Source organism: Physeter macrocephalus, chromosome 4 (genome assembly GCF_002837175.3).
Source record: "Physeter macrocephalus isolate SW-GA chromosome 4, ASM283717v5, whole genome shotgun sequence".
NCBI lineage: Eukaryota > Metazoa > Chordata > Mammalia > Artiodactyla > Physeteridae > Physeter > Physeter macrocephalus.
Genome location: NC_041217.1, coordinates 68,946,603 through 68,961,839, shown reverse-complemented (window position 1 = coordinate 68,961,839; position 15,237 = coordinate 68,946,603). Strand labels below are relative to the sequence as shown.

The 15,237-nt window shown below is 38.2% G+C and overlaps 1 protein-coding gene across 1 annotated transcript in view; it reads right to left on the bottom strand.

Moving 5' to 3' along the window:
• COPA (COPI coat complex subunit alpha) overlaps window positions 1–15,237 on the bottom strand; it is a 53,836-nt gene that overhangs the window by 18,574 nt on the left and 20,025 nt on the right. Inside the window, exons 11-12 of the mRNA XM_007129634.4 lie at window positions 1,174–1,324; window positions 177–243 (exon numbers count right to left, since the gene is read on the bottom strand). Of these exons, the coding sequence (XP_007129696.1) occupies window positions 177–243; window positions 1,174–1,324 (218 nt within the window). The remainder of the gene's footprint in view (window positions 1–176; window positions 244–1,173; window positions 1,325–15,237) is intronic.

Below are 15,237 nucleotides of genomic sequence, written 5' to 3'. Positions count from 1 at the left end.
ACACAAACCCTTAACATGTTTATGACAGCTGAAGCCTACCTGGTTTGAGTCTCTGTTTACTGTTTCAGCTCTCTCAAAATGACCATTAAATAGCTTCTAAGAAGCCATTAGAGATCCTCTAAGGGCATGAGAAAGAGACCTATGGGAAATGAGGAGATCCTAGGAGGTTTACTTACTGTACACAGTAGGACTGCATTTTCTGCTGGATTGTATGACATGTTGAACACTGGAAACTTGGAACCACTAGAGATATATATACAAAAAACAGAGAAATTAGTAAAAAGACATAATGACAACAGGAAAAAAGGAATTACTCCTACACCTCCTACTTACCTCATCTTTACAGATATACTTATCATTTTTATAATCAGGAATAAAAATAAATGAATGTTGCATCTATTTCTTCCTTCCTTTAAGGCTTAGGGACTCCCCTATTTCAGCTTTGAGCATAGAGTTTTAAAAAAGCACACCTAGTACAAGTCTACTTATTCAACAGAAGGTATGGTTAGCACTCACTGTAGTGAGTGGGATTGATTCTTGGGTACAAATTCCTACACATAATTGCAGTGGATACCACAGAGTAACATGATGTGATTTGTCTCTGGCTAGTTTCTCCTGTCCCTTGGAGTGATAACACAAACCAATTTTTTTATTGTAGTAACGCTGGAGGGTGGTTATCAAACCCTTATGCCAAAGCCTGCCACCATGAATGTTTCAGCATGCTGATACATCTGGCTTTCCAACAGGATAGTTCCTTTTGCCAGGCACCCTAGATATTATCATATCTTCAGAGTTAAGAGTTTCCAGAGACATATATTCTGGTTTACATTGCATGCATTTTGCTGAAAAGCAAAGGGAGAGGTATAGAAAGGAAATGCTAAATAAAGGCAAAGAGGCCTGTCACCAAGTTGGGCTACTCTCAACCAGGAAACTTTCCCTGGTTTTCAAGACACCTGGCAAACTTGGCAGTATGATTTCCTTTCCACAGTGTCTCTAGCATTGTCAACAGGGAAGTCCCCATTGGCCTCATGGCCACCACCATGCTCCTGGGGATTCTATCTTTGACAGGAAATGAGATCCAAAACGTTGTTAAAAGAACAGACTCCAGTTTGTGAGTATTGTTTCATGGTAACAAATGAGACACTTTGGAGGGAAGAAACAAGTCTGATTTACCTCCGCAACTGCATCACAGCTACATCTTTGGAGCTGTTGAAATCCAACTGACGTAAGAATCGGTCCTTGACATAATGAAGCATATTGCCATGAACGGCATAAGCTGGCCGTTCCCGTTCCAGTTTAAATACAATCATGCCACCATCATGGCCTGGGCCACAGGGAAAAGGGAGGAAAGAATTAGCTGTAGGCAAGAAAGAAAACTGGAAACAGGAGATGACGACTGTATATGTATGCTAAAAACAAAGTTAAGACACCTACATGCATTCTTTATTTGCCTAAATTCCCACAATTCTTGGAATCTTTATTCAAGTAAACACCTGTAAATCATTTACCAATACTCACTCTATCATACTGCCACATTAGACAAACCCTCCTCTGTGTTCTCCTAACTGCTTTGTACAAACCTCCGTCACAGCACGTACCATTCTGCACTGTAACTGTTTAGGTATATCATCCCCAGTATACACTGAGCTCCCTGAAAACAGAAATTACAATAATTTCTATCCTTCCCCAGTCACTATCAAATAACAAACATAAAAAGTAAATGCTGAACAAATGGATGCTAGTTTAAAAAGCCTTTCTGGTTCTGTTTTTTAAAAATGTTTTGCTTTTCCCTACTAACATTATCCATCACTCAGAAAAACCTTCAATCTTTGTCCTCCTAGTACACACTCCACACATAAATCAGATCATGTCACTTCCCTACCCAACACCTTCCAATGGCTTTCCATTCTTTCAGAATAAAGACTTAAATTCTAATGGCCTACAAGGTAATGCCCAATCTGGCTCGGTCTTACCTCTTATTACTTAGCCCCTTACTGTGCTCCAACTGGCCACTTTGATGTTCCTCAAACATGCTAAACATTTCTCATATCACGGTCTTTGCATTTGCTGTTCCCACTGTCAATGTATTTATCATTCCCCTTCACTTTCCTGAACACCCAGTATAAAGCAGCAGTCCCTACACTCATCCCTCTCTATCCCACTTACTCATCCCTCTCTATCCCACTTACTTTTGCTTAACTTTCTTTTAAAGCAGTTTTCACCATACATTGTTTTATATATTTATTGTTTTATGGGTCTACCTCCCTTCACTACAAGTAAAAGTTCCATGGCCTCAGGTGTAGCGCTTTCCAGGGACTGCCCCATGCCCACTCCAGCCCCAGGCACTCCACCAAGAGACCACACTCCCCAGGGACTATGCCTGCCCAGATGCACTCCAGCCCCAGCAAGCCTGCCAAAGCTGCCAGGTGCAAACAATCTACACAGGAATGCTTTCACCCTTTAAGCCCACTCCTTAAAAGACCAGGAGAGGTAGCTGTTTTGCTTAAATTCATAGAAACAAAAACCAAAAGTCAAACAAAAGGGAGACAGAGGAATATGTTCCAAAAGAAACAACAAAATAACCCCCCAGAAAAAACCCCTAATGAAACAGAGATAAGTAATTTATCTGATAAAGAGTTCAAAGAGTCATAAAGATGCTAACCAAACTTGGGAGAAGAATGGAAGAATTCGGTGAGAACTTCAACAAAGACTTAGAAAATATAAGAAAGAACCAATCAAAAGTGAAGAATACAAAAATGGAAAAAATATGCTAGGGGGAATCAACAGCAGATTAGATTATATGGAAGAATAGACGAGCAGTCTGTGAGACAGAATAGTGGAAATCACCCAATCGTAACAGCAAAAAGGAGAAAGAATTTTTTTTTAAATGAGGAGAGCTAAGGGACTTCTGGGACAACATCAAGCATACTAACTTTCACATTATAGGATTCCCAAAGGAGAAGAGAGAAAGGGACAGAAACCTTATTTGAATAAATAATGGCTGAAAACTTTCCTAACCTGAGGAAGGAAGTAGATATCCAGGTCCAAAAAGCAGAGATTCCCAAATAAGATGAACCCAAACAGATCCCCACCATGACACATTATAATTAAAATGGCAAGAGTTAAAGATAAGGAGAGAATCTTAACACATTATTGGCTGGGGGATTTTTGCAGAAACTGATGCCTGTGGCCAGCAATTTGTTATATAAGTGAATTTACTGAAACATCCACGTTTGAGTATAACTATCAACAACTGTTTTTGCACTTAATGTATTTCTCTGAAACTTTGTACATGTCTTACTAAAGCATTCTAATATTTCATTAGACTGTGATAGACACCTACATGCATTCTTTATTTGCCTAAATTCCCACAATTCTTGGAATCTTTATTCAAGTAAACACCTGTAAATCATTTACCAATACTCACTCTATCATACTGCCACATTAGACAAACCCTCCTCTGTGTTCTCCTAACTGCTTTGTACAAACCTCCGTCACAGCACGTACCATTCTGCACTGTAACTGTTTAGGTATATCATCCCCAGTATACACTGAGCTCCCTGAAAACAGAAATTACAATAATTTCTATCCTTCCCCAGTCACTATCAAATAACAAACATAAAAAGTAAATGCTGAACAAATGGATGCTAGTTTAAAAAGCCTTTCTGGTTCTGTTTTTTAAAAATGTTTTGCTTTTCCCTACTAACATTATCCATCACTCAGAAAAACCTTCAATCTTTGTCCTCCTAGTACACACTCCACACATAAATCAGATCATGTCACTTCCCTACCCAACACCTTCCAATGGCTTTCCATTCTTTCAGAATAAAGACTTAAATTCTAATGGCCTACAAGGCAATGCCCAATCTGGCTCGGTCTTACCTCTTATTACTTAGCCCCTTACTGTGCTCCAACTGGCCACTTTGATGTTCCTCAAACATGCTAAACATTTCTCATATCACGGTCTTTGCATTTGCTGTTCCCACTGTCAATGTATTTATCATTCCCCTTCACTTTCCTGAACACCCAGTATAAAGCAGCAGTCCCTACACTCATCCCTCTCTATCCCACTTACTCATCCCTCTCTATCCCACTTACTTTTGCTTAACTTTCTTTTAAAGCAGTTTTCACCATACATTGTTTTATATATTTATTGTTTTATGGGTCTACCTCCCTTCACTACAAGTAAAAGTTCCATGGCCTCAGGTGTAGCGCTTTCCAGGGACTGCCCCATGCCCACTCCAGCCCCAGGCACTCCACCAAGAGACCACACTCCCCAGGGACTATGCCTGCCCAGATGCACTCCAGCCCCAGCAAGCCTGCCAAAGCTGCCAGGTGCAAACAATCTACACAGGAATGCTTTCACCCTTTAAGCCCACTCCTTAAAAGACCAGGAGAGGTAGCTGTTTTGCTTAAATTCATAGAAACAAAAACCAAAAGTCAAACAAAAGGGAGACAGAGGAATATGTTCCAAAAGAAACAACAAAATAACCCCCCAGAAAAAACCCCTAATGAAACAGAGATAAGTAATTTATCTGATAAAGAGTTCAAAGAGTCATAAAGATGCTAACCAAACTTGGGAGAAGAATGGAAGAATTCGGTGAGAACTTCAACAAAGACTTAGAAAATATAAGAAAGAACCAATCAAAAGTGAAGAATACAAAAATGGAAAAAATATGCTAGGGGGAATCAACAGCAGATTAGATTATATGGAAGAATAGACGAGCAGTCTGTGAGACAGAATAGTGGAAATCACCCAATCGTAACAGCAAAAAGGAGAAAGAATTTTTTTTTAAATGAGGAGAGCTAAGGGACTTCTGGGACAACATCAAGCATACTAACTTTCACATTATAGGATTCCCAAAGGAGAAGAGAGAAAGGGACAGAAACCTTATTTGAATAAATAATGGCTGAAAACTTTCCTAACCTGAGGAAGGAAGTAGATATCCAGGTCCAAAAAGCAGAGATTCCCAAATAAGATGAACCCAAACAGATCCCCACCATGACACATTATAATTAAAATGGCAAGAGTTAAAGATAAGGAGAGAATCTTAACACATTATTGGCTGGGGGATTTTTGCAGAAACTGATGCCTGTGGCCAGCAATTTGTTATATAAGTGAATTTACTGAAACATCCACGTTTGAGTATAACTATCAACAACTGTTTTTGCACTTAATGTATTTCTTTGAAACTTTGTACATGTCTTACTAAAGCATTCTAATATTTCATTAGACTGTGATAGGCAGTACAGCAGGCACCTCTGTGCAAGGGAACAGAACATCTATTACAAATATATCGTGTTTCACGGTGCTTCCCCCTGGAAGAGCAGACTCTACACTTTCTGGCGGCATTTTTTTTTTTTTAATTTTATTTATTTTTGGCTGTGTTGGGTCTTCGTTGCTGCACACGGGCTTTCTCTAGTTGTGGCAAGTGGGGGCTACTCTTTGTTGCGGTGTGCAGGCTTCTCATTGAGGTCGCTTCTCATTGCAGAGCACAGGCTCTACGTGCTCGGGCTTCAGTTGTGGCACGCAGGCTCAGTAGTTGTGGCTTGAGGGCTCTAGAGCACAGGCTCAGTAGTTGTGGCGCACGGGCTTAGCTGCTCTGCGGCATGTGGGATCTTCCCGGACCAGGGCTCGAACCCATATCCCCTGCACTGGCAGGCAGATTCTTAACCACTGTGCCAACAGGGAAGCCCCACGGCATTATTTTTTAGTCCTGTGGGTATTATTTCCTCTAGAATATGTTCTTTTATTTTACCTGATAGTCGACAAGGTGGATCTTTGTGGGGGGCTCTTTTAGAAACACCACAAGAAGGACCAGGTGCGGAACTACCACTATAGTCACCAGAATGGTCAATTACCCATTCTCTAGCTACTGCTAACAAAAACTGCTTGTAAGTCATTTTATTCTGTGCATTAAGGCTACAATAAATTTTAAACACATTGAATAAACTGCAATTACTCAAATAGAAACCCACTTTCTTAAACCATTTTCGAGTTTTCCAGAGGATATTGCAGTTTGCCAGGTATTGACTGAATCAATCAACTCCTTTCATAGATTTATTATACTCTAATGTACAAGTGGGCTTAGTCATCTGATGGTCAGTCCTCCTGTCTTCTTTTCCTGTAGATGCTATGGAGGCATAATGAATAGTTGTCACCATGCAGACGAGCCTTTTGTCTTTCCATATAAGAAAAATCACTTTTCCCGTCCATAAGAACGTCATTTCTCCCCTCTGCAGATTTTTAGATTTCTCCTAATTGGTTTGGTAGACCATGATTCTCTCTTATAGTCCCACAAACTCTGGTTTTATTTTTCAACAATATTTCAGATGTGGACACACTGTTGTAATAATTGTCTTGGTAAATACGGTGCCATGAACCAAGATAAGGTTGTAGGACCAATAAGATTGTTTCTTGCAGTTTCTATCCTTCACCCACGTAAATCTCAAGGTTGCATATATACCCAGTTTCACTTTCGTTAACCATCCTGACCAAACTTATTTTGTAAGTTTTCTGGGATTACAGGTTTTGAATCTGAGTCATCCTCTCCACTTTATCATTGCCTCATCAAGCGATAGCTCTTGTTTGGGTATATAGATTGATGGAAATTTTGGTAGAAAATAATCCAAAAGAGGTTTAACTTTGAACCTCTGTCTGCAGGAAGTGGAGTTTCTGAGTTATTGTTAAAGTGAAGAAACATCATTATTTTTTCGAATCTTCTTCTCGTCGTAATCTTTGGCAAGATAGGTGTTTCAAGTAAGGGATCAGTCGGGCAATATTCTTTCCAGTATGACTTTCTTATTTGTCCCATCAAAATTATTAATGCATGGAAGCAACCTAAACGCCCATCAACAGACGAGTGGATAAAGAAGATGTGGTACATATACACAATGGAATATTACTCAGCCATAAAAAGGAACAAAATTGGGTCATTTGTAGAGATGTGGATGGACCTAGAGACTGTCATACAGAGTGAAGTAAGTCAGAAAGAGAAAAACAAATATAATATATTAACGCATATATGTGGAATCTAGAAAAATGGTACAGATGAACCGGTTTGCAAGGCAGAAATAGAGACACAGATGTAGAGAACAAACGTATGGACACCAAGGGGGGAAAGTGGTGGGATGGAGTGGTGGTGGGATGAATTAGAAGACTGGGATTGACATATACATACTAATATGTATAAAATATATAACTAATAAGAACCTGCTGTATAAAAAAATAAAATAAAATAAAATTGAAAAAAAAAAGGAAGCTTCATACATCTTAAAAAAATTATTAATCCAAGAAACTTCTTCATGTCACTATTGGTTACATCAGTCCATTTTAAAGCCTTATCATACATTTTATATGCTTTTTCATTCTGTTGGTGATACAAATTTGTTTGAGAAGCAACCAACTTGAAAAAGTCGTTACCAAAAATTAATTCTGTTATTTCACTAACACTTTGCAGGTTATTACATTCAATAGTTACACCTGACACACCTGTAAAGTCTTCTAATTTTTATGAAATGTTGTCTGCAATCCACTCTTCTGCAGAAGCAAGGGAGCATTCTCCAGCACCATGAGTTTCATTTTCACTTTCCATATCAGAATCAATCACTAAGTTTTTTGTCTTTTTGTTGTTCTAACATTCACATTGTCTGAATCAGAACTATATTCTGAAGAACTATCATCTTCTGAGACACTAGTATATATGTCACTTGGACAATCAGAGAAAGTATCTGCATAAAATTCACCGAAAAATTCTTCTTCACTCAAAATCTCGCGATGCATCATTTTTGAAAATTTTACGGTAACAAACTTGTGTTTATAATATACACAAGGTTGGAACAAAAACCTAATGGAGCAAAATGCAAATGATAACGACAATCATAAGTTGTATAATGAACACTTGATCAATTTTAAGCTCTAACAACTTTGCATGGTGATGTTAATTGTATCACTCTCTAAAAACGTATTGATACGTCTCCAGTCAATAACATTCAGGTAACAAAAGACGTATTAATACATCTCTGGTCAATAATGTGTTAAAGGCAGCAAGAGAAAAACAACTAATCACATACAAGGAAAACCCCAGAAGACTCTCAGCTGATTTTTCACCAGAAACTTTACAGGTCAGAAAGGAATGGTAGGATACATTTAAAATGCTGAGAGGAGGGCTTCCCTGGTGGCACAGTGGTTGAGGGTCCGCCTGCCGATGCAGGGGACGTGGGTTCATGCCCCGGTCCGGGAGGATCTCACATGCCGCAGAGCAGCTGGGCCCGTGAGCCATGGCCGCTGGGCCTGCGCGTCCAGAGCCTGTGCTCCACAGTGGGAGAGGCCGCAATGGTGAGAGGCCCGCGTACCGCAAACCGATGCAGGGGACGCGGGTTCATGCCCCGGTCCGGGAGGATCTCACATGCCGCAGAGCAGCTGGGCCCGTGAGCCATGGCCGCTGGGCCTGCGCGTCCAGAGCCTGTGCTCCACAGTGGGAGAGGCCGCAATGGTGAGAGGCCCGCGTACCGCAAAAAAAAAAAAAAAAAAAAAGTGCTGAGAGGAAAAGAGTTACCACTTAGCATCTATCCAGCAAGGTTATCATTCAGAACTGAAGGAGAAAGTTTCTCAGACAAGCAAAAACTAAAAGAGTTCACTACTAAACCAGCCTTACATGAAATGTCAAGGTCTCCTTTAAGCAGAAAAGAAAAGGCAAAACTAAAAATAAGAAAATATATGAGGCACTTCCCTGGTGGTGCGGTGGTTAAGAATCCACCTGCCAATGCAGGGGACACGGTTCGAGCCCTGGTCCAGGAAGATCCCACATGCTGCAGAGCACCTAAGCCTGTGCGCCACAACTACTGAGCTCGTGCTCTAGAGCCAGCGAGCCACAACCACTGAGCCCGTGTGCCACAACTACTGAAGCCCGCACACCTCGAGCCCATGCTTCACAACAAGAGAAGCCACCCAAATGAGCAGCCCGCGTACCGCAATGAAGAGTAGCCCCCACTCACCGCAACTAGAGAAAGCCCATGTGAAGCAATGAAGACTCAACACAGTCAAAAATAAATTTTAAAAAAATTTAAAAAGATTTAAAAACAAAAGAAAATACATCAAAGGAAAAATCTCACTGATAAAAGCAAATACATAGTAAAGGCAGTGGATCAGCCACTTAAAAAGCTTGTATGAAAGTTAAAAGACCAGAGAACAGTTGACCCTTAAACAACATGGATCTTAACTGCACTGGTCCACTTACACACAGTTCTCTTTCACTTAATATGTACAATAATACTACACAGTCCACTGTTGGTTGAATCTGCAGATACGGAACCACAGGTACAGAGAGTCAACTGTAAACTTATATGCATATTTTAGACTGCACAGAGGGTCAGGTCCCTAACTTCCATGTTGTTAAAGGGTCAAGTGCAGTATAATCAACTATAATTACAAAAAATTGTTAAGGTATACACAAAATAGAGATATAAAATATGAAATAAAAAACATAAAATGGGGTATGTGTAAAAATGTAGTGCTTTTAGAATGCCTTTGAACTTAAGTGACTATCAGCTTAAAATAGACAAATATATATATACAGTTCAATATTTATGAAATTCATGGGAACCACAAACAAAAACTTACAACGGATAGACAACAAATAAAGAGAAACAAATTCAAATGTAACACTAAAGGAATCCATCAAACCACAAGGGAAGAAACCAAGAGAACAAGACAGGAACAGAGAAGAACTACAAAAACAACCAGAAAAAAATTAACAAAATGTCAAAAAGCACATACCTATCAATAATTACTTTAAAGGTAAATGGACTAAATGTACCAACCAAAAGACTTACAGTGGCTGAACGGATAAAAAAAATGAGACCTAGCTATATGCTGCCTACAAGAGACAAGTCAGATCTAAAGATACATATAGACTGAAAGTGAAGGGATGGAAAAAGATATTTCATGCAAATGTAAAAGAAAAGAAAGCTAGGACATTACTCATATCAGACAAAATAGACTTTAAAACAAAGATCATAACAAAAGGCAAAGAAGGGCATTACATAATGATAAAGAGGTCAATCCAACAAGAGAATATAACATTTGCAAACATTTATACACCCAACATAGGAGTACCTAAATATATAAAGCAAATATTAATAGAAATAAAGGGAGAAATTAACAATAACACAATAATACTAGGGGACATTACACCCTACTTACATCAATGGACAGATCATATCAACAAGGAAACACTGGCCTTAAATGACACATTAGACCAGATAGAATTAATAGACAGAGAACAGTCTATCCAAAAGCGGCAAAATACATTTTTCTCAAGTGCATATTGAACATACTCCAGGACAGATCTCATGCTAGGCCACAAAACATGGCTCGATAAATTTAAGACTGAAATAATTTCAAGTGCCTTTTTTGCCAAAAAAGTATGAAACTAGAAATCAACTACAAGAAGAAAACTAGAAAAAACACAAACATGTGGAGACTAAACAACATGTTACTAAACAACAAATGAGTCAACAAAGAAATCAAAGAGGAAATCAAAAATACCTGAAGACAAATGAAAATGGAAACACAAGTGTCCAACATCTATGGGACACAGCAAAAGCAGTTCTAAGAGGAAGTTCATAGTGATACAGGCCTACCCCAAGAAACAAGAAAAATCTCAAGCAATCTAAAAGTAAATTAAAAAAAAAAAACAAAATGAAGAACAAGCAAAGCTCAGTGAGTATAAGGAAGAAATGATAAAGATTAGAACAGAAATAAATGAAATAGAGACTAAAAAGACAATAGAAAATACAATGAAACTAAGAGTTGGTTCTTTGAAAGATAAAATCTACAAACTTTTAGCCAGACTCATTAAAAAAAAAAAGAGAGCTCTAATAAAATCAGAAATGAAAGAGGAGAAATTACAACTGACAGCACAGAAATACAAAGGACTGATTATAAGAGGAATACTACAAACAATGATATGTCAACAAATTAGACAACCTAAACAGATAAATTCCTAGAAACATACAATCTTCCAAGACTGAGTCATGCAGAAACAGAAAACCTGAGTAGATCAATTACTAACAAACTTGAATCAGTAATCAACAAACTCCCAAAGAACAAAAGTCCAAGTCCAGATGGCTTCAAAGGTAAAGTCTACCAACATTTAAAGAAGAGTTAATATCTATCCTTTTCAAATTATTCCAAAAATTGAAGAGGAAAAAACACTTCCAAACTCATTTAATGAGAACAGCACTGCCTTGATACCAAAACCAGGCAAAGATCATAAGAAACCAAAAATTATAGGCCAATATCCCTGATGAGCATAGATGCAAAAATCCTTAACAAAATACTAGCAAACCAAATACAATGATACATTAAAAGGATAATACACCATGATCAAGCACAATTCATTCCAGGGATGCAAGGATGGTTTAACATCCATAAATCAATGTGATACACCACATTAACAAAATGAAGGGTTAAAATCATGATCATATTAATAGATGTAGAAAAAGCATTTGACAAAATTTAACATCCATTTATGATAAAAACTCTTAGTGAAGTGGGTATGGAGGGAAAATACCTCAACATAATAAAGGCCCTACGTGACAAACACACAGCTAACATCATACTCCATGGTGAAAAGCTGAAAACTTTTCCACTAGGATCAGGAACAAGAAAAGGATACCCACTCTTGTCACTTCTATTCAACATAGTATTGGAAGTCCTAGCCACAGCAATTAAGCAAGAAAATGAAAAGGCATCTAAATTGCAAAGGAAGAAATAAAACTGTCACTATTTGCAAATGACAAGATACTATATATAGAAAGCCCAAAAGATTCCACAAAAAAACTATTAGAACTAATAAATTAATTCAGTAAAATTGGGGGAAACAAAATTAATATATAGAAATCTGTTGCAATATCAGAAAGAGAAATAAAGAAAACAATCCCATTTACAATTGCATCAAAAAAGAATAAAAAACCTGGGAATAAATTTAACCAAGGAGGTAATAAAAGACCTGTATTCTGAAAACTATTAGACATTGATGAAAGAAATTGAAGACGACACAAATGGAAAGATATACCATGCTCATGGATTGGAAGAATCAATATTGTTAAAATGTCCATATTACCCAAAGCAACCTACAGATTCAGTGCAATCCCTATCAAAATACCAATGGTACTTTTCATAGAACTAGACAAATACTCCTAAGATTTGTATGGAACCACAAAAGTTGCCAAATCACCATGGCAATCTTTAGAAAGAAGAACAAAACTGGAGGTATCATGCTCCCAGACTGGAAACTATATTAGAAATCTATAGTAATCAAAACAGTATGATACTGGCACAAAAACAGACACATAGATCAATGGAACAGAATAGAGAGCCCAGAAATACATTCATGCTCACATGGTCAATTAATCTATGACAAAAGAGGCAAAAATATACAATAGGGAAAAGGCAGTCTCTTCAATAAATGGTGTTGGGAAAACTGGATAGCTACATATAAAAGAATCAAACTGAACCACGTTCTTAAACCATGTACAAAAATAAACGCAAAATGGATTAAAGACTTAAATGTAAGACCTAAAACCATAAAACTCCTAGAAGAAAGTGCAGGCAGTAACCTCTTTGACATCAGTCTTAGCAATATTTTTTTGGATATGTCTTCTCAGGCAAGGGAAACGAAAATAAACACATGGGACTACATCAAACTAAAAAGCTTTTGTACAGCAAAGGAAACCACCAACAAAACAAAAAGGCAACCTACTGAATGAGAGAAGATATTTGCAAACAATATATCCGATAAGGGGTTGATATCCAAAATCTGAAGAACTCATACAACTGGGACTTCTCTGGCAGTCCAGTGGTTAAGACTCCACACTTCCACTGCAGGGGGCCCAGGTTCGATCCCTGGTTGGAGAACTATGATCCCACATGCCATGTGGTGTGGCCAAAAAAAAAAAAAATCATAAAGAACTCATACAACTCAATATCAAAAATCAAATAAGCCAATTTAAAAATAAGCAGAATACCTGAATAGATATTTTTCCAAAGAAGACATACAGATAGCCAACAGGCACATGAAAAGGTTCTCATCACTAATCATCAGAGTAATGCAAATCAAAACCATAAGATACCACCTCACATCTAACAGAATGGCTATTATCAAAAAGACAAGAAACAAGTGTTGACGTGGCTTTGGAGAAAAGGGAACCCTTGTGCACCATTAGTGGGAATTTAAATGTTGTAGCCACTATGGAAAACAATATGGAGGTTCTTCAAAAAAATTAAAAATAGAACTACCATATATGATACAGCAATTCCACTTCTGGCTATTTATCAAAAGAAAACAAAAACACTAATTCAAAAAGATATATGTACCCCAATGTTCATTGAAGCACTACTTACAACAGCCAAGATATGGAAGTAACCTAAGTGTCCATCAATAGATGAATGGATAGAGAAGATGTGGTATACATATACAATGAAATATTACTCAGCCATAAAAAAGAATGAAATCTTGCATTTGCAACAGCATGAATGGACATGGAGGGTATTATGCTAAGCAAAATAAGTCAGAGAAAAATAAATACTGTATGATTTCACTTATATGTGGAATTTAAAAAACAAATGTACAAATAAAACAAAATAGAAACAGACTTTTTGATACAGAGAACAAACGGTGGTTGCCAGAAGGGAGCGGTAGGGGGGGCAGATGAAACAGGTGAATGGGATTAAGAGGTACAAACTTCCAGGTATAAAACAGGTATAAAATAAATAAGTCATGAAGATGTAATGTACACATAGGGAATATAGTCAATAATATTGTAAGAACTTTGTATGGTGACAGACGGTAACTGGTCTTATTGTAGGGATCATTTCATTATGTATAAAAATGTCAAATTGGGCCTCCCTGGTGGCACAGTGTTAAGAATCTGCCTGCCAATGCAGGGGACACGGGTTCAAGCCCTGGTCCGGGAAGATCCCACATGCTGCGGAGCAACTAAGCCTGTGTGCCACAACTACTGAGCCTGCGCTCTAGAGTCCATGAGCCACAACTACTGAAGCCCATGGGCCTACAGCCCGTGCTCCGCAACAAGAGAAGCCACTGCAATGAGAAGCCCGCACACCACAATGAAGAGCAGCCCCTGCTTGTCGCAACTAGAGAAAGCCCGCATGCAGCAACAAAGACCTAACACAACCAAAGACAAAAAAATAAAATTAAAATTAAAAAAAAAAATCAAATCACTATGTTGTGAAACTAATAAAATATTTTAAGTTAATTATAACTCAAAAAAAGTTCTATAAAGTAAGAGACATTGTTTTATGCACTGCTAGAATACTAGCATCCAGACTAGGGCTGATACTCAGTATGTATTTGCTAAATGAATGAATAAAACTCAGCTTCTACCTCTTCAGTCTAGGAACCTCAAGTGTCCAGTATTAGCCTCTAAGTCTCCTAGGAACTAATCAAAGAGAATGGGCTTTAGGGGAATTCCCTGGAGGTCCAGTAGTTAGGACTCAGTGCTCTCACCACCAAGGGCCCAGGTTCAATCCCTGGTTGGGGAACTAAGATCCCACAAGCCGTGCAGCATGGCCAAAAGAAAAAGAAAGGGAGAGAATGGGCTTTATTATTAAATGAATTTTGGTGGATAAAGAACACTATACCAAGAAGGTAAGGGAGTTAAAAAGGAGAAAAGCTTCAACTACGTGGCTCTGAGACTTCTATTTTTCCTTGTCATCCTACTATATACTTGCTGGAGACAAAGCTAATGGAGAATCACTCTCAAGTCTTGTAAACTTTGAACCAAAGGAAAAAAGAGAAGAAATGGCTTTACCTGCTGCAAAGAGGTTAAGGTTAGGGTGGGCAGCTAGGACCCAGAAACGATCATGGTCCCTGCGGAAGGTCTGAACCCCAGTCCTAGGAAAGTAAAAGGTACACAAAGAAAAATATTAATTTCCAAGGAAACTTCAGCCTATCACATACAAGAGTATTAAGTGGTAGGCCAGCACACTGATTAAAAAGCTAAATCAAGGACAGTGAACTGCATATTCTAAATAAAGACAGTCATGATAAATTCTACCAAGGAACAGAAAGAGGACTTCAGGGACTTCCCTGGTGGTCCAGTGGTTAAGAATCTAAACTTCCAGTGCAGGGGATCTGGGTTCGATTCCTGGTCTGGGAATTAAGTTCCCACATGCCACGTGCAGCATGACCAAAAAAAAAAAAAAAAAAG